Source organism: Carassius gibelio, chromosome B22 (assembly GCF_023724105.1).
Source record: "Carassius gibelio isolate Cgi1373 ecotype wild population from Czech Republic chromosome B22, carGib1.2-hapl.c, whole genome shotgun sequence".
Classification (NCBI taxonomy): Eukaryota; Metazoa; Chordata; class Actinopteri; order Cypriniformes; family Cyprinidae; genus Carassius; species Carassius gibelio.
Genome location: NC_068417.1, coordinates 7,259,187 through 7,283,765, shown reverse-complemented (window position 1 = coordinate 7,283,765; position 24,579 = coordinate 7,259,187). Strand labels below are relative to the sequence as shown.

The following is a 24,579-nucleotide window of genomic DNA, read 5'->3' as shown; positions in this document are numbered from 1 at the left end:
GGTGAAATCTGCAGAGACAGATTTTATTGAAGAACAGAGAGAACATGAAAGATCCAGAACCCTGCAGAACCAAACACACTGAAGAACAATCAGGTTGGTGTTTACTCTTCATCAAGCCCTCCAGAAAAACGCAAATTGTTTTTGTGATTGTTGCGGGCAAAAATCCTTGATTTTGCGGCACGTTTTCTTGAAAAATGCGTTGGAATATGCGGGATATTTTTGCAATTTTATGCGAGGAAATTGCGTGAACTTGCAAAAACTGCGGTTTGATGAAAAAGAGAAAAAAAGGTAATTCCCCCAACACCTTTTTTCTCACTAGGCTACTACCTTAATGTAAAGAGTAGCGAGCATACTAAATCACAGAATATTTAAGTTGCAATCTCTTACTGCAACATAAATTATTTTACATACTACTAATATAATTACAACTGTAAGTTTTTGGTACTGTTCTGTAACAAAAAAGTGCAATCTTACAACTGTAAAGTTGCATCAACTTCTGAATGAAACTACAACAGTGTTAGTAGCCTAGTGAGGAGGGGGTGTTGGGGGAATCACCTTTTTTTTCTGTATTTCATCAAACCGCAGTTTTCGCAAGTTCTCGCAATATAGTTTGGCTCCACTGTCATGTAACAAATTGGGAAACTGCTTTGCGCGTTCTTTTGTGCTTATTTTTTTTGGCAAATAAGAATGATTTGCGCACTTCAAGTTTCACCCTGGTTTCACCGCGGGGTTTGTAGATGATGTTCACGTCACGTAATTACTTCACTTCATAAGGTTCCCATGGCAATAGGGGAAAATGGCGCTTTACCAGTGTGAAGTAAACGCAAAATTTTTCAACTTTCTGCTAATATATATCTGAGTTTTTTGCAAGGAAAATACAGGGATTATAAAATCATGCTAGCCCCGCATATTTTGCTTTCTGAAATCGGTAATTTATGTGGGAAAACAGCGGCATATTTGAAAAAATGCGGCCTATGGTTGATTATGCATTAAATCAAGCGATCGCATAATCGTGTTTTTCTGGAGGGACTGAATAATGAAGAAACTTTTAATAAACTCGTTTTTTTTTTTTTTTTTTTTTTTTTTTACAAAATTTATTTTAGATAATTGTGTAGTTTGAAAGTTTTGGGGTCACTAAGGTAATATAATGTAAATTGCATCAAAATAATAATAGAAAGTATGAAAAATTCTATATGTATACAAGTTTATATTGTTTCTTCAGAGTTATCGTTTTTAAGATTTACTGAATATTAAAAATTGTAGAACTTTAATTTCAGACTTTAATTTCAGAGTTAATTGAAGAAAACAAGGAGCATGACAAACTGAATAAAGGGAAGGACAAACATGTCAAAACTGGAGAAAACTCTTTAAGTCACTCTCAAACCAAACAGAAAGATTTAAAGAAGAGAAGAGATGAGAAATCTTTCATCTGCACTCAGTGTGGAAAGAGTTTGAGAAGCAAACCTGGTCTTAAGAATCATATGAGGATCCACACTGGAGAGAAACTGTTCACATGTGATCAGTGCGGGAAGAGTTTCACAGAATCATCAAACTTTAAGAAACACATGAACATCCACACTGGAGAGAAACTGCATGAATGTGATCAGTGTGGAAAAACATTTTTGTGGTCCTCAGTACTGAAGAATCACCTGAAAATTCATTCAAAGGAGAAACCACATTCATGTTCTTTGTGTGGAAAGAGTTTTTCACAACTGCAGAGTTTAAAAGTACATCAGAAGAGACACGCTGGTGTGAGAGAATATAAATGCTTTGATTGTAAGAAGACTTTTATTACAGCTCCACATTTGAAGCGGCACCTGATGATCCACACTGGAGAGAAACCGTATCACTGCACTGTATGCAGGAAGAGTTTCAATCAATCATCTAATCTACGCGTTCACAAAAAGATTCACAGTCAGTAGATCATCTTCAGATCCAACACTTTCAGGTCTGATGTCTTTTCCTCACCAAACGTGACACAATAATGCGTCAAGCATCTTCTTTGTAAATCTGTCCTAACAAGCAAACATTATCAAGTCACAGTGAATAAAGTTCATCTTCAAGACCCCAGCAGTTTCAACTGTAACATTTTTATGGACTTCAGTTCCAATGAAGTAATCCACAAAAGAATGCAATTTAAAATGGTACGACCCTTCTAAGGGGTATCCGAGCCCTTGTGAACCTTAGGGAGTGTATATATCCAAAGTGGGTAACACTTTATAGTAACTGCACACTATTAATCATTAATTAAGCATTAGTAAACAGATAATTCATAATTTATAAAGCATTAATAGACAGTAATAAGCAGTTTATAAATACAGATATAAATGCTTTATTCTTGATTTAAAATCATATCTATAATGTGTTTAATAATTGTATTTTCATACTTTATTCATGAACAATTTATCATTTCTCAATGAAGTATATTTATTTACAAACCAGTTATTTAGGAGTTGCCAGTGATTCATAAGATCACAAGAAATGTAGTAAATTCAGGTAGTTATAAAGCATTTAGTAGTGGTCAGTTAACTATGTGAGGTCATCTAAAGTGAGTCTAGTTATGCCTTGTAAAGCATTTATAAAGGATATTTAAAGGTTCAGTTATCTTCTAAACAAACGGAAACAAACACCACACAGTGATAAAGAACATAGAAATATTAACAGCCTTTAAATCTCATTTGTAAAAGCTTTACAAGGCATAAATAGTTCTCACTTTAGATGAGCTCACAAAAATAGTTAACTAACAACTACATATGTTTTATAACTACCTGAATTGCAGTAGAAATACATGTAAATAAACCATTTATTAACACTATAAGTAACTATTACTATATGTCTGAATAAAAAGATGTATGAATGCACATTTAAATAGTTTATTAATCATTTACTTACAATTTCTAAGTGATCTTATGAACCATTGACAACTCCTTAATAACTAGTGTGTTAATAATGCTATACTTAATTTAGAAATGATAAATTGATCATTAATAAAGTATGAAAAAACAATTATTAAACACATTATAGATATGCTTTTAAATCAGGTATAAAGCATTTATATCTGTATTTATAAACTGCTTATAAATGTCTATTAATGCTTTATAAATGATGAATTAACTGTTTCCTAATGCTTAACTAATGATTAATAGCATGCAGTTATTATAAAGCGTTACCCAAAAGGGTAAATGGAAAATCAACTTTAAGAAATTAATATTCACTATTGATGAATTGCAAATTGAAAATGATGCTGTAATTTAGAATAAACATAAGTTTTCAATTTACTAGTAGAGTCAGCAGGTAAACACTCATAAAAAAACACAATCAACCAGTTGTTCTCCTAATTTATCACAATTTAGAAATCATCAGAAATTGTATATCAACTTAAAAACTTAAAATCTCAAAATTCATCCTTTTAATACCCATTTTAAAATCAGACATTGCATTACCATGTAAATGGTACATCAATATCATGTTACAAAATATTTTCATTCATGAATTTGCAATCGAGCTGAAAGTCAAGAAAACATCACTCCTGGGGCCTGTTTTAGAAAGGAGGTTTACAGGAAACTGATTATGTTAAACCTGAAATTAGGGAAACTGGATTTTCTGTTTCAGAATGGGAGGTTTGTCAAACCTGGGAAAGCAGAAAATATGCACTTAAATTATTATTTTGTTTTATTTTAGTTATTTATTTATTTTGCCCATGCGATCCCATGAAGATCAGTAGCCTACACTCTTAAAAATAAAGTTGCATCAAAAGGTTCTTCAAGCAATGCCATAGAAGAACCATTTTTGGTTCCACAAAACAAAAACAAAAAAAAATCAGGGCCCGGTTCCCCAAAACGTTCTTATCGCTAAGTAGTTCTTAACCTATTCCTTAACCTCTCTCTTAACGTTATGGCACGATTCCCGACACTTTCGTAAGGTTGGTCTGGACCATTCGTAAGCTCTCTCTTAATGTTGTTTGAGCTCAAGACTCTAGTCACCGCCACTGTAGAGTGGTCTTTAGAAATCAGCACAGTGCAGTACAAGTCAAACTATATGGTATGTTGACAATATTGTGGCTCAACAATGATTTTATTTTCTTGGCCTTTTAAGACCAATAATAAAATATGTTGGCAATGGATACAGGCCTATTTATGAAGTTGACTTTATTGAGTATCAGAACTAATATAATGGTAATTAGCCTAGGCTATTTCGTAATGTCATTAAAGCATTTCAATTGGCAATCACTTCTGATAATTTAAATCTGGCAAACAATTTGGCTCTAAATGGCTAAGATCTATAAATGGGTAAGCATGGTGGTGTCCAGTAAGCGACCAACTATGGCAGCAATCCAATGTGCCGGCGGCGCCATCTAGCACCCTTGCCTCCCAAGACAGCTCATTATGGAGCTGCTGGACCTTCTCAGAGCTGCGCTTGCCAGGCTAACGCGGCGAAAATTAAGCTTTAAGCCCTGAAGTCCAGCTGCTTGCAGTGCTAAGGTTTTTTTGCTACAGGGAGCTTAGTGGCTATAGGAGAGGGCTATGGCCTAAAACCTCAGTGTGGAGGTGCGTCCACACTGTCACCAATGCCCTTCTGCACCATGATGGGGATTACATCCGGCTGCCGTCAACACATCAGGAGGTGCAGCAGGGCTGTCATACAATTGCTGGCATCCCCAGCGTCTTGGGCCTGGTGGATGGCACACTCATCCCTATCACCAATCCATCAGTGATTGATCAGGGGTACATATCGCGAAAGGGATATGCAGCCATAAACGTGCAGGTTATAGTGGACCATAGGGGTGTGATCTCCAACCTGGTGGCAAGGTCCAGCAAAACTTCAAGTTCCTCTGAAGAGAAGCTTGGTGCCCTTTTTTTACGATGCGTCCCCACCATATTCTTTATCTAACTCTCTCTCTCTGTTCATTGTAGATAGGTTGCTTTTTATTGAAAACATTAACCAATGACAATCAATACCGCATTAAACAGAAGTAACTGCAGCTGCTTGCCAATCAACTCTGATTGTAAAGTACCTTACCATTAATATAAAAGTGTATGATATAATTTAGAAGTCGTTAAACCCATGTCAAGAAGCGGTACAAGTGGCACAACGGGATAGCGAGGGTGGATAATTAGCAAGGGATACCCTGTTCGTCTAACCGTCACAACATATCGTGCGAACATATTACTGACCATTTGCTCTTTTAATTTATAGGCTATATTTTACTGATAACTTAAACTATGTTGAAATAAGTGTTACGGGAATAATTTGAGGAATGTTTCATTTGCATAGAACGTGTTGTCTTTCTTAACGCTTTATTGCACCTTCGCGTGAAGTGAGCAATCGATGCCAACTAATTCAGCACCCTCACTTTGGACAGCGCTCTTGTAACGTCGGAAGTAAGAGGCAGCGTGTTAAGAAGCTTCCTGAGGGACACTTCAGGGAACACACTTAGGAACATAAACAACTTTGGTAAGATATATCTTTCGAGACTTCTTAGCGCACTAAGAGTAGCGTTATCGGGGAACCGGGCCCAGTTTTTTAAAGAACCATCTCTTGCCTTTTTATAATCTGAAGAACCTTCTTTCACCACAAAGAACCTGTTGTGAAACAGAAAGGTTCTTCAGATGTTAAAGGCAGAGATGGGACCAAGTCACACATGTGCAAGTCTCAAGTAAGTCTCAAGTCTTAACCTTCAAGTCTCAAGTAAGTCCCAAGTATTTTTTTCTTGGGCAAGTCAAGTCACAAGCTATGTCAAGTCAAGTCCAAGTCAAGTCACCTTAATATTGTTATTTTACCTGCAGAATCTGATCTTATTAAAGTTAAAAGACAAGATATAAGTAACTGTCAGTAAATTAAAATAATTTGTATTTGCATTGTAAATACTCATGTTCAGTAAAATACATCATGTAATCAAACAAAATTGTAACTTCCTAAAATTATTTATTTTTCACTTCTGCTAACAGTGTTTGAAATGTTTTACATTTTTAACATTGAGTCCATAAAACTAAACATCCAACAGACTCCTCTCTGAACACCTCTCTCTCTCTCTCTCTCTCTCTCTCTCTCTCTCTCTCAAACACCGTTTACATACAACATTAAACTGTTACATTTCTTCTCTCTCTCTTTCTCTCTCTCTCTCTCTCTCTCTCTCTCTCTCTCTCTCTCTCTCACACACACACTCTCTCTCTCTCTCTCTCAGAGTATAGAATATAAATATGATGTATTTTCAGTTGTTTCATACTTTTTTGTTATGTACAGTACAGACCAAAAGTTTGGACACACCTTCTCATTCAAAGAGTTTTCTTTATTTTCATGACTATGAAAATTGTAGATTCACACTGAAGGCATCAAAATTATAATTATGGAATTATAATTCCATAACATATATACATAACAAAAAAGTGTGAAACAACCGAAAATATGTAATATTCTTGGTTCTTCAAAGTAGCCACTTTTTGTTTTGATTACTGCTTTGCACACTCTCTGCATTCTCTTGATGAGCTTCAAGAGGTAGTCACCTGAAATGGTCTTCCAACAGTCTTGAAGGAGTTCCCCGAGAGATGCTTAGCTCTTGTTGGCCCTTTTGCCTTCTGTCTGCGGTCCAGCTCACCCCTAAACCATATCGATTGGGTTCAGATCCGGTGACTGTGGAGGCCAGGTCATCTGGCGCAGCACCCCATCACTCTCCTTCTTGCTCAAATAGCCCTTGATGCCTTCAGTGTGACTCTACAATTTTCATAGTCATGAAAATAAAGAAAACTCTTTGAATGAGAAGGTGTGTCCAAACTTTTGGTCTGTTCTGTATATATATATATATGTAATATGCACTTCTCATGATTGGGTAATTGCGGCAGCTACATTTGTTTTTCTAAATAATTGTTTTGCTCTATGAGAAAGACAAGGTAACAAAATATTCGGGGCTTATGCCCCCTTAGCCCAGCCCTAGCGCCGCCCTTGGAATGCGTTTTTTTGACGGCCTAACATGAAGGAACAGCTGTTCATAGCTGTATATAGATTGCCATTATGAAATGAATTTAGTAGCAGGGCTATTGCGAGCGATTTTTAGTGCTGCAAATCCATTTATCCTTTGCTGAAATTTCCGCGTCTTCATTGAGAGAGAGCGTGTCATGGATGCTTAGCAACGACAGACGCCCCAGGAGCACTTCTGTCCGAGCGCTTTGGAAAGAAGGAGAAAGCGGCGCGACTAGCGTTTTCCACGCGTTTTTAGTTGCGAACTATTGAAGACAAAAGCGATGACCTTCGGTACCTCTCAGGCTGACATGTTGATGTGATGTGATATCTGATTTAAGTGGGCGTGGTGTGTGTAAGGTAGAGAGGGCATGACTGATGATAGTGTCCTGATCCAGTCACGACGCTATTCTCAGCCTGCACTCCAGGTGAGTAATCAACTTTATTTAAAAAAATAATTTATATATTTTATATTCAAACTGAAAACATGATTTGATTAACACTCAAGTCATTCAAGTCATCGTGTCTCAAGTCAAGTCAAGTCCCGAGTCTTTAACTTCCAAGTCCGAGTCAAGTCTCAAGTCCTAAAAATAGCGACTCGAGTCCAAGTCACCAAGTCACAAGTCCCCATGTCTGGTTAAAGGTTCTTTATGGAACTATTTAGACAAAAATGTTCTTCTGGCTTCGTGAAGCACTTTTATTTTTAAGTATGTTTTGCTTCAATGACATACCATTCTGCCAGTTTTCACTTTGGATATTATATCAGTGATAAGAATTAAACTTGTATTGAGTCTGAAGTATGCAGACGTATTATTGGCGGGAGCTGTTGCTTTTGGGAGCTTTTCATAGTCATGGTGCACGCGCTAAACTCAGAGTCAGCCTACTCAGAGTTGACTGAACTTACACAATACAGCTATTCTGAACCCCAAAACTCAGTTTTCAATCTCAGAGTAATTCAACTCAAATTTCAAGTTTTAACTCGGAGTTGGTTGAACCTCCTTACTGAAATATCCCCCTGATCGTGTGATGTTGAATATATTATATAGTATATTTATGTATTTTTTTTCTACCACATTATGTTTGTTTCTTTGTGTGTGCTGTTGATTGATTGAATAGGAAACATCCCACTGGATAATGCACTGATTGTAATTTGCAAGAAACAGTGAGGCATATACTGCTAGACTGCAACAAATAAGAAGAATTTAGGGCAGAATTAAAGGCACAAATATATGAACAAAACATGTATTGGGGAAAGCATCTGGGAGAATACACAATTTATTAATTTTATTTTCGAAAAACACTGGGTTAAGTAAAAAATAATTGAATACGAATATATAATCTAAGGAAGATAAGTAAAGTTTACTGGAAATGCAAGAAATGTTTAATTTTATTTTAAAAGGTTGTATTTAATTTTAATCATCCACCTTTCATTTGATGTTACTCTAATACCCAAACTCCAGTAAAGTAGGTGGCGGTAATGCGCCTTTGAGATGAGTTGTCAACTGCCATTAAACCTGGAAGAAGAAGGTGATGACGTCATCTAGCGCGCGCTCAGCCAGAGTCGAGTCTCGTGAGGCGAACAGTTCGCGGTACTTCACGTGTTTACTTTATTGTAAAACACACTTAACCGTTTAAGCAACAAAGAGGTATTATTTTTTTATTGTAAATGTTTTGTTTCTGCGTTTACTGACTACAACATTTATCAGAGCAGACGACGAGCATGTGAGGGGAAATGATCAGATCTGAGAGGATTATATGTTCGTTTGTATTGTTTAGATGTTTGATTGATGATTCTGGAACTGAATGCTCTTTATATTTAACGTTTTATAATCTGTCAGTTCCTGGACAAACCAGAAATATGTGTTTTAGTTACTTTATTGCTATGAATGCAGTTATTAGCAAATCAAACTATGTTTAGATCAATATGCAACAATTGTGGGTGCTCTAAGTGATGTAGTGTCTTTCTTTATAGATATAAATTATGTATTTTATGAGACGATCATATTATGTTTTAATTGAGCAGTTTTATAGTATTTCAACACATTCATATGCAAATAATCACTACACACTTTAACAGATACTTGTATAAAAAGTGAGATGATCTGCTGCTGATCCTGAATGTCTCTTTTAACGTGTGTTTATTGAGACTCGTCAGTATTATCAGCTGATGAAAATCATTTTTATTTGTTTATTTCTCTACAAGATTTAGGTAAGTATCAAATTTCTAAAATTATAATTCTGAATTCTTTCATTTTATGTCTTTTAATTGTGTGCCCCCCCCCCCACCCCAGTTTTTTCTCAATATTTTTTCTCAGTCTCAATATAAAAGAAAGATAAGATAAATGTAGGAATATAAATATGTGAATTAAATTATTAAAAAAGGGATATAACTTGTGAATGAGTATAAAACACATTGTGATTAATCTACTAGAAAGTTAATTTACAAGATGCATAGATAGGTGAAAATAGAGGTGGACGATATATCGTTTAGACTATAATATCCTAATTATTGTCTGGACTATATGCAAAATTGGGATATTGAATATTTCATAATTTGTACAATCTGACCCCCCAAACATGAAAAGAGCCGAAAGAAGTTAAAGAGAAAACGAATAATGCAGCGATTTTAATAATGTAGTAGGGGTCTTTTTTTTTTTTTTTTTTTTTTTTTTTTTTTACAAAATAACGATCGTTCCTCAATTGCACGAGAGAGATTAAGATCCTACTAATTTGCAATACAACTATGTGGTTCTTACCTGTGTGTTATGACATTTCGTAGGTTGAGGCAACAATCCAAAAATGTAAAGACTAAAGCCAATGTACGTTTAATAAAATAGCTGCTGGAAAAGGCAAAATATGTGTTGTTTGCGGAAAACTGAAGTCTGAAGTTAAAAAGTTTTTCTTAAACGTCTGTGGCGTCCTCAAGTGGCGAGCTTCGTGATTGCATCATTGGAAAATTGCATTGTATAATGAGTCCAAAAGATAGAATGCATTTTCCCAAGAGATCCACCAGGATATCCTCCCGACACGAACAGGGCTTCTTTTAACTTCTAGAAAAAAAAAAAAAAATTTTTATTAATACTGTGAACTGTCCATAATGCCTCAGTGCCCCTGACGCTTTACGTCATTACAGTGTGCCGTGTGTATGTTACTCATCAGTCACTTGTTAACTAGCTTCTAGAGCAACAATACAGAAATGAGCAAAGGAAGTGAAAATACACAGTCAACCTCAAAACCAGTGCCAGAAGAGCTAACAGCAAGATGTGGGTCAGCTTCTTTAGCCTAGAGATGGTTTGGTTTTGACAAAAAAGAAGGGCAACAAAAGTCGCCCAACTGTATAATTTGTTGCATGCAGATCGCCGTGTTGCAGAGCGCCACAACTAACCTCTTCCATCTTCTCCATACAATGCACAAAACACTGTTTGAAGAATATGAAAGGCTTCATACCGAACAAAACATCCCTGCTGCTACAAACACAGTACAAAAAAAAAAAAGAACAGGCACAACAGACCTTGGCAGAAACATTCACAAAGAAAAAACACCGTATGACAAAAAAAAGCAATAAGTGGAAAACGATTACAAACTCTGTAACAAGTTTTATTGCAAGGTCTATGTTGCCAATTCAATCAGTCGAGAAGGATTGGTTTCAAGAAATGTTACAGACTTTACAACCCAGAAATAATCTGCCTTCAAGGAGATATTTCAGTGAAACAGCTCTACCAAAACTGTTCAAGTCTTATCGACAAAAGCTGTTCCATAAATTACAGAAGATCACCTATTATGCCACAACCTCTGATCTGTGGTCCAGCAGAATCTTGGGAGCCATATTGCAGAGCAGTGTCTGTTGTTTATTTTGTTCCTTTTGTCTTTTTTTTTATCCTCCTCTTATATATTAATATAATGTGCAAAGATGTTATATTGTGTTGTGTTGTAATGTTTACATTTTGCAAAACAACTTTTTTTTGAAAGTGGTAGTCACATTGTTGTTAGTCTATTACTAATGGAGTACTAATTGCAAAGCACAAAGTTAATTTATTACGTACTTGTATTGTACTGAAAAAGCACTGTTCTTGTATTAAAATAAATATTTAGTTCAGTAATTTTGTTCATGTTTAAATCAATAATGTCTCAAATCTTTATGCACTAGTAATTCTATACAATAATAAGTCAAGTGCAGCAAGTCAAAAGACCAACTAGGCCTTCTTTGCCAATTTGCACACATTTCTTTAAAGGAAAAATATCGTCTGAATATCGATTATCGAGATACTGAAAAAAAATTGAGATAACCTTTTTTGTCAGTATCGCCAACCCTAGGTGAAAATTTAACATGAAGAGTTAAATAGTTGAGAATTAGTTTAAAATCATAAACTCAGTAACTGATTTATCTTTAATTTTGGCAGATTTGCTCCTCCTTCAGTGAAGCTCCTCCCACAACATTTGCACATTCAGTGAAGCTCCTCCCACAACACGCACATCTTCAGTAAAGCTCCTCCCACTACAATCAAACTTTCGGTGAAGCTCCTCCCACTACAACCACGCCATCAGTGAAGCTCCTCTCACTGCAGTTCATCAATAAATGCTGGAATATTCCCATCAGTCTACAAGTGAAGACCAGCATCAAAGCATCAGGAAGAAGTGAAATCTGCAGAGACAGAGTTTATTGAAGAACAGAGAGATCAAGAACCCTGCAGAATGAACCAGACTGAAGAACAAACAGGTTGGTGTTTGTTCTTCATCCGTCGTCAATTAGGAGGAAGAACAATACGAATATAAACTTTAAGCAGTTTTAATTTTGTTGCAGTAGGGGAAAAAAAGAGCTGTACAATAATATAGTTGAAGCAAAAAACAATGAGGACACTTTTAATAAACTAGTTTTTTTTTTTTTTTTTTTTTTTACAAAATTAATTTATTTTAGATAATTGTGTAGTTGGAGAGTTTCGGGGTCACTAAGGTAATGTAAAATGCATCAAAATGATAATATAAACTTGTATACATATAGAAATTCCCTACTTTCCATTGTTTCTTTGTAAGATTTACTGAATATTAAACTTTTTCAACTTTAATTTCAGAGCTGATTGAAGAAAACGAGGAGCATGAAGAACTGAATAAAGAGGAGGACAAACATGTCAAAACTGGAGAAAAACCTTGCTCTCAAATCAAACAGAAAGATTTAAAGAAGAAAAGAGATGAGAAATCTTTCATCTGCACTCAGTGTGGAAAGAGTTTGGGAGGCAAACAGAGTCTTGAAAATCACATGAGGATCCACACTGGAGAGAAACCATACAGATGTGATCAGTGTGAGAAGAGTTTCACACAATCAGCAAACCTTAAGATGCACATGCACATTCACACTGGAGAGAAACCTTACAAGTGTTCACATTGCGACAAGAGATTCAGTGTGTTAGGATATCTGAAAACACATGAGAGGATCCACACTGGAGAGAAACCATACAGATGTGATCAGTGTGAGAAGAGCTTCACACAATCAGCAAACCTTAAGATGCACATGCACATTCACACTGGAGAGAAACCTTACAAGTGTTCACATTGCGACAAGAGATTCAGTGTGTTAGGATATCTCAAAGCACATGAGAGGATCCATTCTGGAGAGAAACTGTTCACATGTGATCAGTGCGGGAAGAGTTTCACAGCATCATCAAACTTTAAGAACCACATGAACATCCACACTGGAGAAAAGCTGCATGAATGTGATCAGTGCGGAAAAACATTTTTGTGGTCCTCAGCACTGAAGAATCACCTGAGAGTTCATTCAAAGGAGAAACCACATTCATGTTCTTTGTGTGGAAAGAGTTTTTCACAACTGCAGAGTTTAAAAGTACATCAGAAGAGACACGCTGGTGTGAGAGAATATAAGTGCTTTGATTGTAAGAAGACTTTTATTACAGCTCCACATTTGAAGCGCCACCTGATGATCCACACTGGAGAGAAACCGTATCACTGCACTGTATGCAGGAAGAGTTTCAATCAATCATCTAATCTACGTGTTCACAAAAAGATTCACAGTCAGTAGATCATCTTCAGATCCATAGTGCTCGTTGAAGCACTATAGTCCAAAGTAGGGCACAAAACCACATCAGAATCTCTTTTAAAATAAATTAAAGCATCCCTCTCCACTTTCTACAAATTATTATGTTATATATTGTCTCTTATCTTTGTTTGTTTAACAAAGTCTTAACATCAGCTTCAACGAACCTGCAGAAAGTGTTTAAAGATGCATTCCTGTTATGAGGTGGAATAAAGTTCAACTTCTTTTTAAAAGGAAGATGACGACTGGACGAATTAGAAGTGATAGTAACAGAAGGAGCATCATCAGATAGAGTAGATATTTCAGTTGTACCAAAGAATTCCTTCAGTCTCAGAGATCTAAAAAAACTTATGGAAGACAATCATAGTATCTAAGTTATTAAGGCCCAATCCCAATTCTACACCTTAGTCCTTCCCCTTTCCTCTACCCCTCAGTTTCGCGCGATCACGTGAAGGAGTAGGGGTGTCTAGATTCTTTTTTGGTTGGAGGGGTAAGGGGAAGGGCCAGATAGCCCTTCCAACAAAGATTTTTCAGGACCACACTTCAAACAAAGGGGTATGAATTATCTGGGCAACATGGCTGCTACAGCGAACAAAAAGACAGTTTTTTTTTGGCATAAATGGCGTGTGACGTCATGGTAGTGGTGTCCCAATCCTTAGGGAAATATTTTCTCCCCTACCCCTCGACACTCTGTTTCAAGGGACAAGGGGAAGGGGTAGGCAGAGGGGTAGGGGAAAGGGTATAAAATAGAATTGGAATTGGGCCTAAGTCACTCTTGCCTTGCAATCTTTCCCTAGCACTTGTGCCTGAGTGCAGTTTTAAAAAAAACGAGCCTTTCCGCCATTGACCAGGGGCCTGTTTCACAAAGGAGGTTAAGTGAAAACTCTGAGTATGTTAACCCTGAAATGAGGGAAACTCTAGGTTTTCTGTTTCAAAATGGGAGGTTTGTCAAACCCGAGAAAGCAGGGTAAGTCAAGCATGTTTCTAAAAGAGAGCTAACTTATACTCAGAGTCGGTTACCATGTGAACCTAACCTGGTCAGGAGCAGGTTTTCTTCGGTAAATCCAGAGTTACTTTCAGTCTCCTCACCCATTTTGAACACTTCATTGATGCATGCTGGAAAAAATGCTCTTCTTACTAAGTGTTTCCCCCCTATTGTAAATCTACTGTAGCTCCGCCCTCCATCGACTCATAAGGTTAAATACGACACGTGAATAACGGCTTCAGTGGTGTAGACTGTAATGTTTTGGGCACGGAAAACCAGCTTGTAACATGAATGGGTTAGAGTCCGGCTTTTGCCAACCTCGTTCTTCTCACTTTTCTTCATCACGTCACGTTAGAATTTATTTTCAATAAAAATGAACAAAATTTTCTAAAAGTGGAAGTAAAGTTCTTAATGAGTGTTTAATAATGATACGATTATTTATAATTGTAATAAATATAATCATTTACAATCTGGTATTATAGCATCCTGTTAATGTATAACAATACTGAGGTGCAAATGTATCTGCCAATATAAAGTATAACTAGCATACAAAGCATAACTAGCATTTAATTACTAAATACACTTAGCCTGTTGCAAAGAACTGCTACTTTTACATGGTAAATAGAATATATCACGATTTTCACTTTACATTTTTTTCTGTAAATAGCATCCAGAGCTACTTGCACTTAGTCTACTGTAAATAGGATCTATCGCTAAGAAAGTATGTTAATTCCACTTAGTGTAAATAGCCAATGCCATATTTTTCTTAATCTATTGGTAGATCATTTGTAAAATAAGAATAATGCACTTAAAATATTATTATTAATATTATTATTTTATATATCTTTTTTGCCCATGAGATACCATAAAATGATTAGGTATTCATTCATTAATGTAACGTTCTGCCAGTTTTCACCTGTGATATTATAACACTGATAAGAATTACATTTGTATTGAGTCTGAAGTATGCAGACAGCTTTTTGTCGGGAGCTGTTGCCATGGTGAATCGTAATATCGAGTCTCCATTGATAATGGCTTTTTATAGTTGTGGTGCAAGCGCTTAAATCAGAGTCAGTCAATTTAGAGTTGATTGAACCAACTCATTGGAGCTGTTCTTTAACTGATAACTCCCATCTCAGGGTAAGTCAACTCAGAGTCCAAGTTTAAACTCAGAGTTGGTTGAACCTCCTTAGTGAAACGGGCCCCAGCAGCATCAGATAGGCCTGTCACGATAACATCTTTTTGTTGTGCAATACATTGTACAATACCACAAAAATAATTGCGATTAATGATTTTAATATGTTTGTATTAATGATTGTTTAGATGTTTGGAGTGATGATGCTGGTACTGAATGCTCTGTATTTAAAAATTTAAAAATCTTGTCAGTTTCTAAACTGATCCAAGGGAGGAGATGTTAGCTCACGTCTGAATGGGTCACACTGGTTTAAATACAACATTGCACAGAATAAGAAAGCATCCCACTGGATAATGCACTGATTATAATGTACAAGAAACAGTGAGGCATATACTGCTAGACTGCAACAAATGTGAAGAAGATAGGGCAGAATTAAAGGCACAAATGGATGAACAAAACATTTATTAGGCAAAGCATCTGGAAGAATACACAATTTTTTTATATATATATATATTTTTTTTTTTAACACTGGGTTAGGTGAAATAATTTAATATGAATATATAGTCTAAGCAAGATAAGTAAAGTTTGGTGGAAATGCAATAATTTTTTTTATTTACTTTGAAAAAAAAAAAAATACCCAAACTCCAATATAGTAGGTGGCGGCAATGCGCCTTTGAGATGAGTTGTCAACTACCATTAAACCTGGAAGAAGAAGATGATGACGTCATCTAGCGCGCGCTCTGCTAGCGTTGAGTCTCGTGAGGCGAACAGTTCGCGGTACTTCACGTGTTTACTTTATTGTAAAGCACACTTAACCGTTTAAGCAACAAAGAGGTAATTTCTGAATTGTTTTATTTCTACAACATTTATCAGAGCAGACGACGAGCATGTGAGGGGAAATGTTAGATCTGAGTGAATTATATGTTCGTTTGTATTATTTAGATGTTTGGTTGATGATGCTGGAACTGAATGCTCTTTATATCTAACAGTTTTATAATCTGTCAGTTCCTGGACATACCAAAAATATGTGTTTTAGATACTTTATTGCTATGAATGCAGTTATTAGCAAATCAGACTATGTTTAGATCAATATGCAACAATTGTGGGTGCCTTAAGTGATGTAGTGTCTTTATTTATTTATTTAAATAATGTATTTTATGAGACGATTATATTATGTTTTAATTGAGCAGTTTTATAGTATTTCAACAAATATTCTTATGCAAATAATCACTACCCACTGTCACAGATACTTGTATAAAAAATGAGATGATTTGCTGCTAACACCCCCCCCCCCCCCCACACACACACACACACACACAATTGTTGTCTTTATAGAAATGACAGATAAAATAAGGAATTTAAATATGTAATTTAATTTATAAAAATAAATGAAAAAAGGGTTACAACTTGTGAATAAGTATAAAACATTGTGATTAATCTACTAGGAAATTAATTTGCAAAATGCATAGATAGGTGAATATGAATAGTTAAATAGCGGTGAATTAGTTTAAAACCATAAAACAGTTACATTACCTCAGTAACTGTTTTAACTTTAATTTTGTCAGATCTGTGCCTCCTTCAGTGAAGCTCCTCCCACAACAGTATCACCTTTATCGAAGCCCCTCCCACAACAGTATCACCTTTATCGAAGCCCCTCCCGCAACAGCATCGCCTTCAGTGAAGCTCCTCCCATAACAATCACGCCTTCAGTGAAGCTCCTCCCACAACAACCGCACCTTTAGTGAAGCTCCTCCCACTGCAGTTCATCAATAAATGCTGAAATATTCCCATCAGTCTACAAGTGAAGACGAGCATCAAATCATCAGGAAGAAGTGAAATCTGCAGAGAGAGACTTTATTGAAGGACAGAGAAAACATGAGAGATCTAGAACCCTGCAGAATCAAACACACTGAAGAACAAACAGGTTGGTGTTTGTTCTTCATCTTAGCCAAGGCAAGACAAGTTTATTTATATAGCACATTTCGTACACAATGGTAATTCAAAGTGCTTAACATGAAAGAAAATAGCAATGAAGGAATATAATTAAAAATAAATAAAACAAGCAATTTTAAAACTTTGGAAATGATTTAAAAATTGACTTATTTAAAATGAATTTAAAACAGTTAGAAATAGAAAATTATTTAACATAAAATACAGTGAATATGTAAAATATAGTGCAGTTGGTTCGGACATGTCAAAGTGCTCATTCAATAAATGCACCGCTAAACAGATGAGTTTTAAGTCTAGATTTAAATGTGACTAGTGTTTTAGCACATCTGATCTCTTCTGGAAGCTGATTCCAGCTGCGAGCGGCATAGTAACTAAAGGCGGACTCCCCTTGTTTTGTGTGAACCCTTGGTATTTCTAACTGACTCGATCCTAATCAAGTCAAGTCACCTTTATTTATATAGCGCTTTAAACAAAATACATTGCATCAAAGCAACTGAACAACATTCATTTGGAAAACAGTGACTACTGAAACTAAGGTCTGTCTCCAGAATCACACCAAGATTCCTGACTTGATTTTTAGTTGTTTGACCACTAGAGTCAAGGTATGCAGTCACCTTGAAAACTTCACCTTTGTTTTTCAAATGCAATAACTTCAGTTTTTAACTGAAGAAAGTTCTGGCACATCCAACTATTAATTTCACCATACATTGGTAGAGGGAGTCAATTGGGCTGTAGTCATTTGGAGATAAGGCTAGGTAAATCTGGGTATAATCAGCATAGCTGTGATAGGCAATTTGGTTCATTCTCGTTATTTGACTTAATGGGAGCATATACAGGCTAAACAAGAGCGGTGCAAGGATTGAGCCTTGTGGGACTCCACATGTCATGGACGTCCACTTTGACTTATGCTCTCCTTGACTCACATAATAGCGTCTCCATTCTAAGTATGACTTGAACCTTTTGAGTACTATCCCAGAAAGCCCGACCCAGTTTTCCAGTGTCTCTAGTAGTATGTTATGATTTACAGTGTCAAACGCAGCACTGAGATCTAGCAATACCAGCACCGATATTTTGCCAGAGTTAGAATTTAAGCGAATACTATTTATTATCTTAATGAGTGCTCTACATGTGCTGTGATGCGGTCGGAAACCAGACTGAAAATTGTCCAGGTATCCATTTGAGTTTAAGTATTTGTTCAGCTGATTAAAAACGACATTTTCTATCATTTTGCCTATAAAAGGTAGATTAGATATTGGTCTAAAATTGCTCAAAATGGTGTTATCAAGATAGGTCTTTTTCAGGAGGGGCTTAACAACTGCAGTTTTTAGGGAGTTTGGAAATGTCCCAGAAAGAAGTGAGGCATTCACCACTTCTAAAAGATCTACTTCTAAACAGTTAAGCACACTTTTGAAAAAAGATGCGGGAAGCGTGTCAAGATAGCAGGTTGACAATTTTAGGTGATTTACTATTTCTTCCAATATTTCGCTATCAATTGTTTCAAAAAGTAGACATAGTAACTTTTGATATTGTGGCCAAATCTGACTGACCTCTACATTGCTTGAGGATGTGCCAATCGCCTTCCTGATATTGATGATCTTCTCAGAAAAGAAGGAAGCAAACTCATTGCATTTGCTGTCTGAGAGCATTTCACTGGGAATCTGACTTGGGGGGGGGGGGGGGGGGGGGTTCGGGTTCGGGTTCAGTCTCTCAACAGTGACAAAAAGAGTACAAGTGTTGTTTAAGTTACTGTTTATAAGCTCTGAGAAGAAATTCTATCTAGCTGTGAATAGTTTCACATTAAAAGCATGAAGGCTCTCTTTATAGATGCTATTGTGAATTTCAAGTTTCGTCTTCCTCCACATCCGTTCTGCTTTTCTGCATTGTCATTTCAGCATCTGGACTGCTGTTGATCTTCTCCAAACTGATTTCTGTCTGTTTTCTTACTGACTATTATTGGAGCAATATCATCAATAACGTTCTTAACTTTTGAGTTGAAGGAATCAAGGAAAATATCAACAAAGTCTGCAGAAATGCTTGGTGTTCAAGATATAGCCTCCATAAATAGTACACTTGTGTTTTCGTTTATGCATCTCCTTCTGACAGAGACCGATATAGATTCAGTGGTAGCAGAGACCAGTATCTCAAAGAAAATACAGAAGTGATCAGAGAGTGCTATGTCCTTAAAGAGTAACTAAACCCTAAACCAACTTTTTAGTTAATGATCTGTAAGAATGGGGCTTTATTAGTGCTGTTCATTGATTCGAGTAACTTTTTTGACATTTGAGTATAAAGTGTTTTAATTCTACAATACATGTTGTAAAAATGTCTGAGTGCTGCCCTCTTCAGGTTGAACAGCTCACCACACCCCTTGGTACGAGCTACCACACCCTTGGCAGTATAAAACCATCTTGCTCCGTCAAAATTACTGTAGTTAGTGCATAGTTTTCCAGCAGACTTTAAAATTAGGCACCAGTGAGTCAGTTGGAATTGCAAGTATTGAAAACGACCAGGATAGAGTATTATAGCATCTATTTAGCATACCATTTAAATAGTTATTTATATTATTTTGTGTAGCCTATGTAGTTGATTAGCATAGTTGTTAGTGTAATGTTAGTATTGTTAGAAGCATAGTTAGTTAGTAGCATAGTATTGCATCAGTTAGGAATGCTTCAAGTTGGCGTAGATTTATCTGTATTTAGTACAGTGGTCAGGGTGGTACGTAGGTGTAGTGTTGCTGGTTGTGACAGCACTGCTGGACTGCATAGTGTTCCAGCAGAATTTAAAATTAGGCACCAGTGGTTGCATGCACGTGGCCTGGAAGACCATTAGTTCCCACCTAGAGCTGGAGTGTGCAAACTGCATTCTACGCGGGATTGCTTCTCCAAAGCAATGGAGGTGGAAATGGGCTTCTCCACACAGCTCCCCTGAAAAGCGACGCGGTGCAGGAGTTAAGACCGCAGTTTGAGCCAGCGGCTCGAAATGATATGGCTCACTCCACCAGTGTTAATTTAGTTGACTAAATATTTTCGTCATTATTTTCGTCACGAATATATTTTTGCGGACGAAAACTAAACGAAAACTAAAAAAGAAGGCACTGATGGAGACTAAAACTATGACTAAATTGATTGACATTATCGTCAACGAATAAAGGACGAGACGAAAATAGACTGTGACGAAAATCAAATCAGCAGACGGGAGAGATGCGAGGAATGAACAAAATAACCTGCAAAACGGAACAGACTGCATGAGAGAAGAGAACCAATCCGAGCCTGACTTATTGAGACGTGAAGCGAAGGTTTTCAGTTTTTAAATGAGCTCCCGGGAAGACTGCATTCGAAGAGGTGATGTCTAAAAGAGCGACAAAATGTCCACAGCTCACTTCACGTTTGACGACGAACAAAACAAAACAAAGCGTAAAGCACGCGGAGCGCTCATTCGTGGCAACACAACCAATTTGAAAAGACATTTACAGACGTGCCACCCGGACATTTTCTCAAATGTAATTTCACAACGATGTTCTTTTGTTTATTGAGCTAAGCAAAATTGGAAGACTGCAGTGCGTAGATGTTGTAGCATTAAATATTACGAACTGAAAAGTACTGTAAAATAGCCCCTATCAAGTTAGATGAGAGCACAATACTAATACGTAATATTATGATACATACATTTGATTAATACTAATGTTTAGTATATTTTATAATGTTCTACTTGTTGACAATATCACAAATATTTCTATATTAGTCATGTGAAACGTGAATGTTCACATCCTATCATTATACATACTAATCTAGTAATATTGTAGTATTTAAAACATACAATATTGCTAGACAAATGAATACCTTATAAAATCTTGTCACTTTTTTTATCCACCCAACTTATTAAATATTTACTTTAAATGTATGCACTCCTTGTTCAGCTCAGCTGTAAGCTTTAAGGTCCTGGACCTAACTTTATTTTTCTTTTATTGATGGTCAATTGGCAGCTAGTTATTGTTTACATAATCATGACAGTGTTTGTTGCTGCATAAAAGCTTTTGAATCGAAATAAAGACACAGTTGTGTTAAATTAAAGTTGAATTTGTGTTTTATATATTTTGGTTAAGTTTGTTTCCTATACCAGGTGTAAAAAAAAATTGTCTAGTAAATCTGTTATTGATTTAAGTCTTATTTTAGTCGACTAAAATACCAAGCAATTTTAGTCAACTAAAATACCAAGCAATTTTAGTCAACTAAAATACCAAGCAATTTTAGTCAACTAAAATACCAAGCAATTTTAGTCGACTAAAATAAGACTAAAATTAAAACAAATCAGATGACTAAAACTTGACTAAAACTAAATAGAATTATAGTCAAAAGACTAAAACTGAAACTAAATTAAAATTTTGTGTCAAAATTAACACTGCACTCCACAGGCTAGAACGTCCAAAAGGTAGCGAAGCTGGCATACACACCTTAAGCCTCTTTCACACTGCAATACCGGAAAATACATGGGTAATATGTCTTGGCAATTGTTCCTGGGTCGCTAGGTTTTGCCCCTTTCACACAGCCAGTGATTTCCCAGAATATGTGTGTGCATTCACACACAAACCGTAAACGTCTCGTAATGACTTGTGACATTACGTATAATGTGCGAATTGAAAATGCTAGGCACGTTAACATTCCTTTAAACTGGCGAATGATCTCAGCTTCAGCACGGATAGTGAGGAACTAACTGATCTCTGCTTCATTACAGTTTGCACATATTCAAAACATTTGCATTTGCATGCCTTCAAAATGCACAGTAAAAGAGACGCACAGTAACATGCATCACTACGACATGGCATTAGTTCTGGTTCCAGGACTGAACCCGGTAATGTTACTAGGTCCCCAACCCGGGATCTATCCCGGAATCAATCCCGGGACATGTTTGCGTTCACACAGAAGGCGATACGGCAATGTTCCAACATTTTTCTGGGATAAGAATATAAACTTTAAGCAGTTTTAATTTGGTTGCAGTAGGAAAAAAAGAAAAGAAAAGCTGTGCAATAATATAGCTGAAGCGGAAAATAATAAGGACACTTTTAATAAACTGGGTACTTTTTTTAAAAAAAATTTATAGAATTTATTTTAGATAATTGTGTAGTTGTAAAGTTTCAGGGTCACTAAGGTAATGTAAAATGCATCAAAATGATAATATAAACTTCTAAACATAGCTATTCCCTAATTTCCATTGTTCCTTCAGAGTTTTTTTTATTTTTAGGATTTACTGAACATTAAACATTTTTTACTTTAATTTCAGAGTTGATTGATGAAAACAAGGAGCATGAAGAACTGAATAAAGAGGAGGACAAACATGTCAAAACTGGAGAAAAAAGTCGCTCTCAAACCAAACAGAAAGTTTTAAAGAAGAAAAGAGATGAGAAATCTTTCATCTGCACTCAGTGTGGAAAGAGTCTGACATGCAAACAGAGTCTTGAGAATCACATGAGGATCCACACTGGAGAGAAACCATACAGATGTGATCAGTGTGAGAAGAGTTTCAGACAATCGGCACACCTTAAGATGCACATGCACACTCACACTGGAGAGAAACCTTACAAGTGTTCGCAATGCAACAGCGGATTCAGTCGGTCAGGAGACCTGAAAACACATGAGAGGATCCACACGGGAGAGAAACTGTTCACATGTGATCAGTGCGGGAAGAGTTTCACAGAATCATCAAACTTTAAGAAACACTTGAACATCCACACTGGAGAAAAACTGCATGAATGTTTTCAATGCGGAAAAACATTTTTGTGGTCCTCGGTACTGAAGAATCACCTGAAAATTCATTCAAAGATGAAACCACATTCATGTTCTTTGTGTGGAAAGAGTTTTTCACAACTGCAGAGTTTAAAAGTTCATCAGAAGATACATACTGGTGTGAGAGAATATAAGTGCTTTGATTGTAAGAAGACTTTTATTAGAGCTCAACATTTGAAGCGGCACCTGATGATCCACACTGGAGAGAAACCGTATAACTGCACTGTATGCAGGAAGAGTTTCAATCAATCATCTAATCTACGTGTTCACAAAAAGATTCACAGTCAGTAGATCATCTTCAGATCCAACACTTTCAGGTCTGACGTCCTCACGAAACGTGACACAATATTGTGTCAAGAAATAAAGCATCTTCTGTGTAAATCTGTCCTAACAAACAAACATTATCTAAAGTCACAGTGAATAAAGTTCATCTTCAAGACCTGCAGTTTCAACCGTAACATTTTTATGGGCTTCAGTTCCAATGAAGTAATCCACAAAAGAATGCCACTTACAATAGGACGACCCTTCGAAGGGGTATCCGAGCCCTTGTGAACCTTAGGGAGTGTATATATCAAAAGTGTAACCGGAAAATCAACTTAAACAAATTCATATTCACTTTTGCTGAATTGCAAATTGAAAATGATGCTGTAATTTAGAATAAACATATGTTTTCAATTTACTAGTAGAGTCAGCAGGTAAACACTCATAAAAAACACAATCATCCAATTGTCTCCTAATTTCCTGAATTCTCCATTTTTAAAATGATGCTGCAAGGGCCGTTACATAGTCAACGCATCGGTACACGTACGCGTCCGCCATTATGTGTCGGTGCATAGCCAAATGTGTCATCCTAGTTTTTGATACGCAACACGCTGATGCACACAATACTATGCATTGTTGGTGGGGGCGACATTGCAAGTATTGTACATTTAATTCAAATATTTTATGTTTACAGAAGAATGTTTGAGTACAATGGTGGGCGAAGAGGAAAAATTATGCGAGCTTATACATATACATCCACATTTATATGAGTTCATCGCAATTACACTCCAATAAAATAGCGTTGGAAAATGCCTGGAGAGAGGTTGCAACCGCGATGGGAAAACCCTTAGATAAAGTGAAAACGGACTGGAAAAGTGCCCGTGATAAATTCACTAGGGCGCACAAAAAGTGGAAGGTGGCGTGCAGAAGTGGTGCGGGGCAGCTAAGTTTCGGCTACCCCAAATTACTGACTCAACTTAGCTGGTTGATTGAATTCATAAAGCATAGGACTACAGAATCCAATCTTTCGGTATGTAAACTGACTCTACTACCCCCTGTTGCGTGAGCGGTGTATTGCATACATCTATCATCCCTGACCCTTGCATTTACTGTTTAGACTATGAAAGGGGAAACAGGCGTTGGCTGTAATGGCCCTAATTTAGAATGTACAGCAGTTTTCAATTTACTAGTAGGGTCATGAGGTAAACGCTCAAAAAAAATAACAATCCAATTGTCTCCTAATTTCCTTCACATAATCTATAGCTACCCCCCCCCCCTTTTTAAAGATGCATTTAAAAGGAAGACAACTACTGGATGAATCAGAAGTGACACTGTGCCAATCTGTAAACTTCCAATCTGTACCTGGCACTTCTGCCTGAGTGCGGTTAAAAAAAAGAAAATTTCCACCAGTGATCAGCAGCATCAGATAGGCCTGTCACGATAACATCTTTTTGTTGTGCAATAAATT

At 36.5% G+C, this 24,579-nt stretch overlaps 2 protein-coding genes across 7 annotated transcripts; both read left to right on the top strand.

Moving 5' to 3' along the window:
- Positions 1 to 6: 6 nt before the first annotated feature.
- LOC127987742 (gastrula zinc finger protein XlCGF49.1-like) lies at positions 7 to 23,289 on the top strand. Of its 3 annotated transcripts, none has more exons than XM_052590142.1 (3): positions 7 to 93; positions 1,291 to 1,817; positions 23,037 to 23,289. In XM_052590142.1, exons 1-3 carry the CDS (start codon positions 45 to 47, stop codon positions 23,139 to 23,141), a joined length of 681 nt encoding a protein of 226 aa, XP_052446102.1. In that variant the 5' UTR covers positions 7 to 44; the 3' UTR covers positions 23,142 to 23,289. The 3 variants fall into 3 exon arrangements, with proteins under 3 accessions (XP_052446102.1, XP_052446101.1, XP_052446100.1); XM_052590141.1 differs by having other exon boundaries at positions 1,291 to 1,948; positions 23,168 to 23,289; XM_052590140.1 differs by lacking the exons at positions 7 to 93; positions 1,291 to 1,817 and adding exons at positions 15,816 to 15,954; positions 16,686 to 17,044 and having other exon boundaries at positions 22,348 to 23,289.
- LOC127987732 (zinc finger protein 239-like) lies at positions 7,608 to 13,102 on the top strand. 4 transcript variants are annotated; one of them, XM_052590128.1, is made up of 4 exons: positions 7,608 to 8,600; positions 9,101 to 9,163; positions 11,355 to 11,671; positions 12,024 to 13,102. In XM_052590128.1, the coding sequence occupies exons 3-4, from the start codon at positions 11,647 to 11,649 to the stop codon at positions 12,983 to 12,985; spliced, it is 987 nt and encodes a 328-aa protein (XP_052446088.1). In that variant the 5' UTR covers positions 7,608 to 8,600; positions 9,101 to 9,163; positions 11,355 to 11,646; the 3' UTR covers positions 12,986 to 13,102. The 4 variants fall into 4 exon arrangements, with proteins under 4 accessions (XP_052446088.1, XP_052446087.1, XP_052446086.1 ...); XM_052590127.1 differs by having other exon boundaries at positions 9,032 to 9,163; XM_052590126.1 differs by lacking the exon at positions 9,101 to 9,163.
- Positions 23,290 to 24,579: the final 1,290 nt, after the last annotated feature.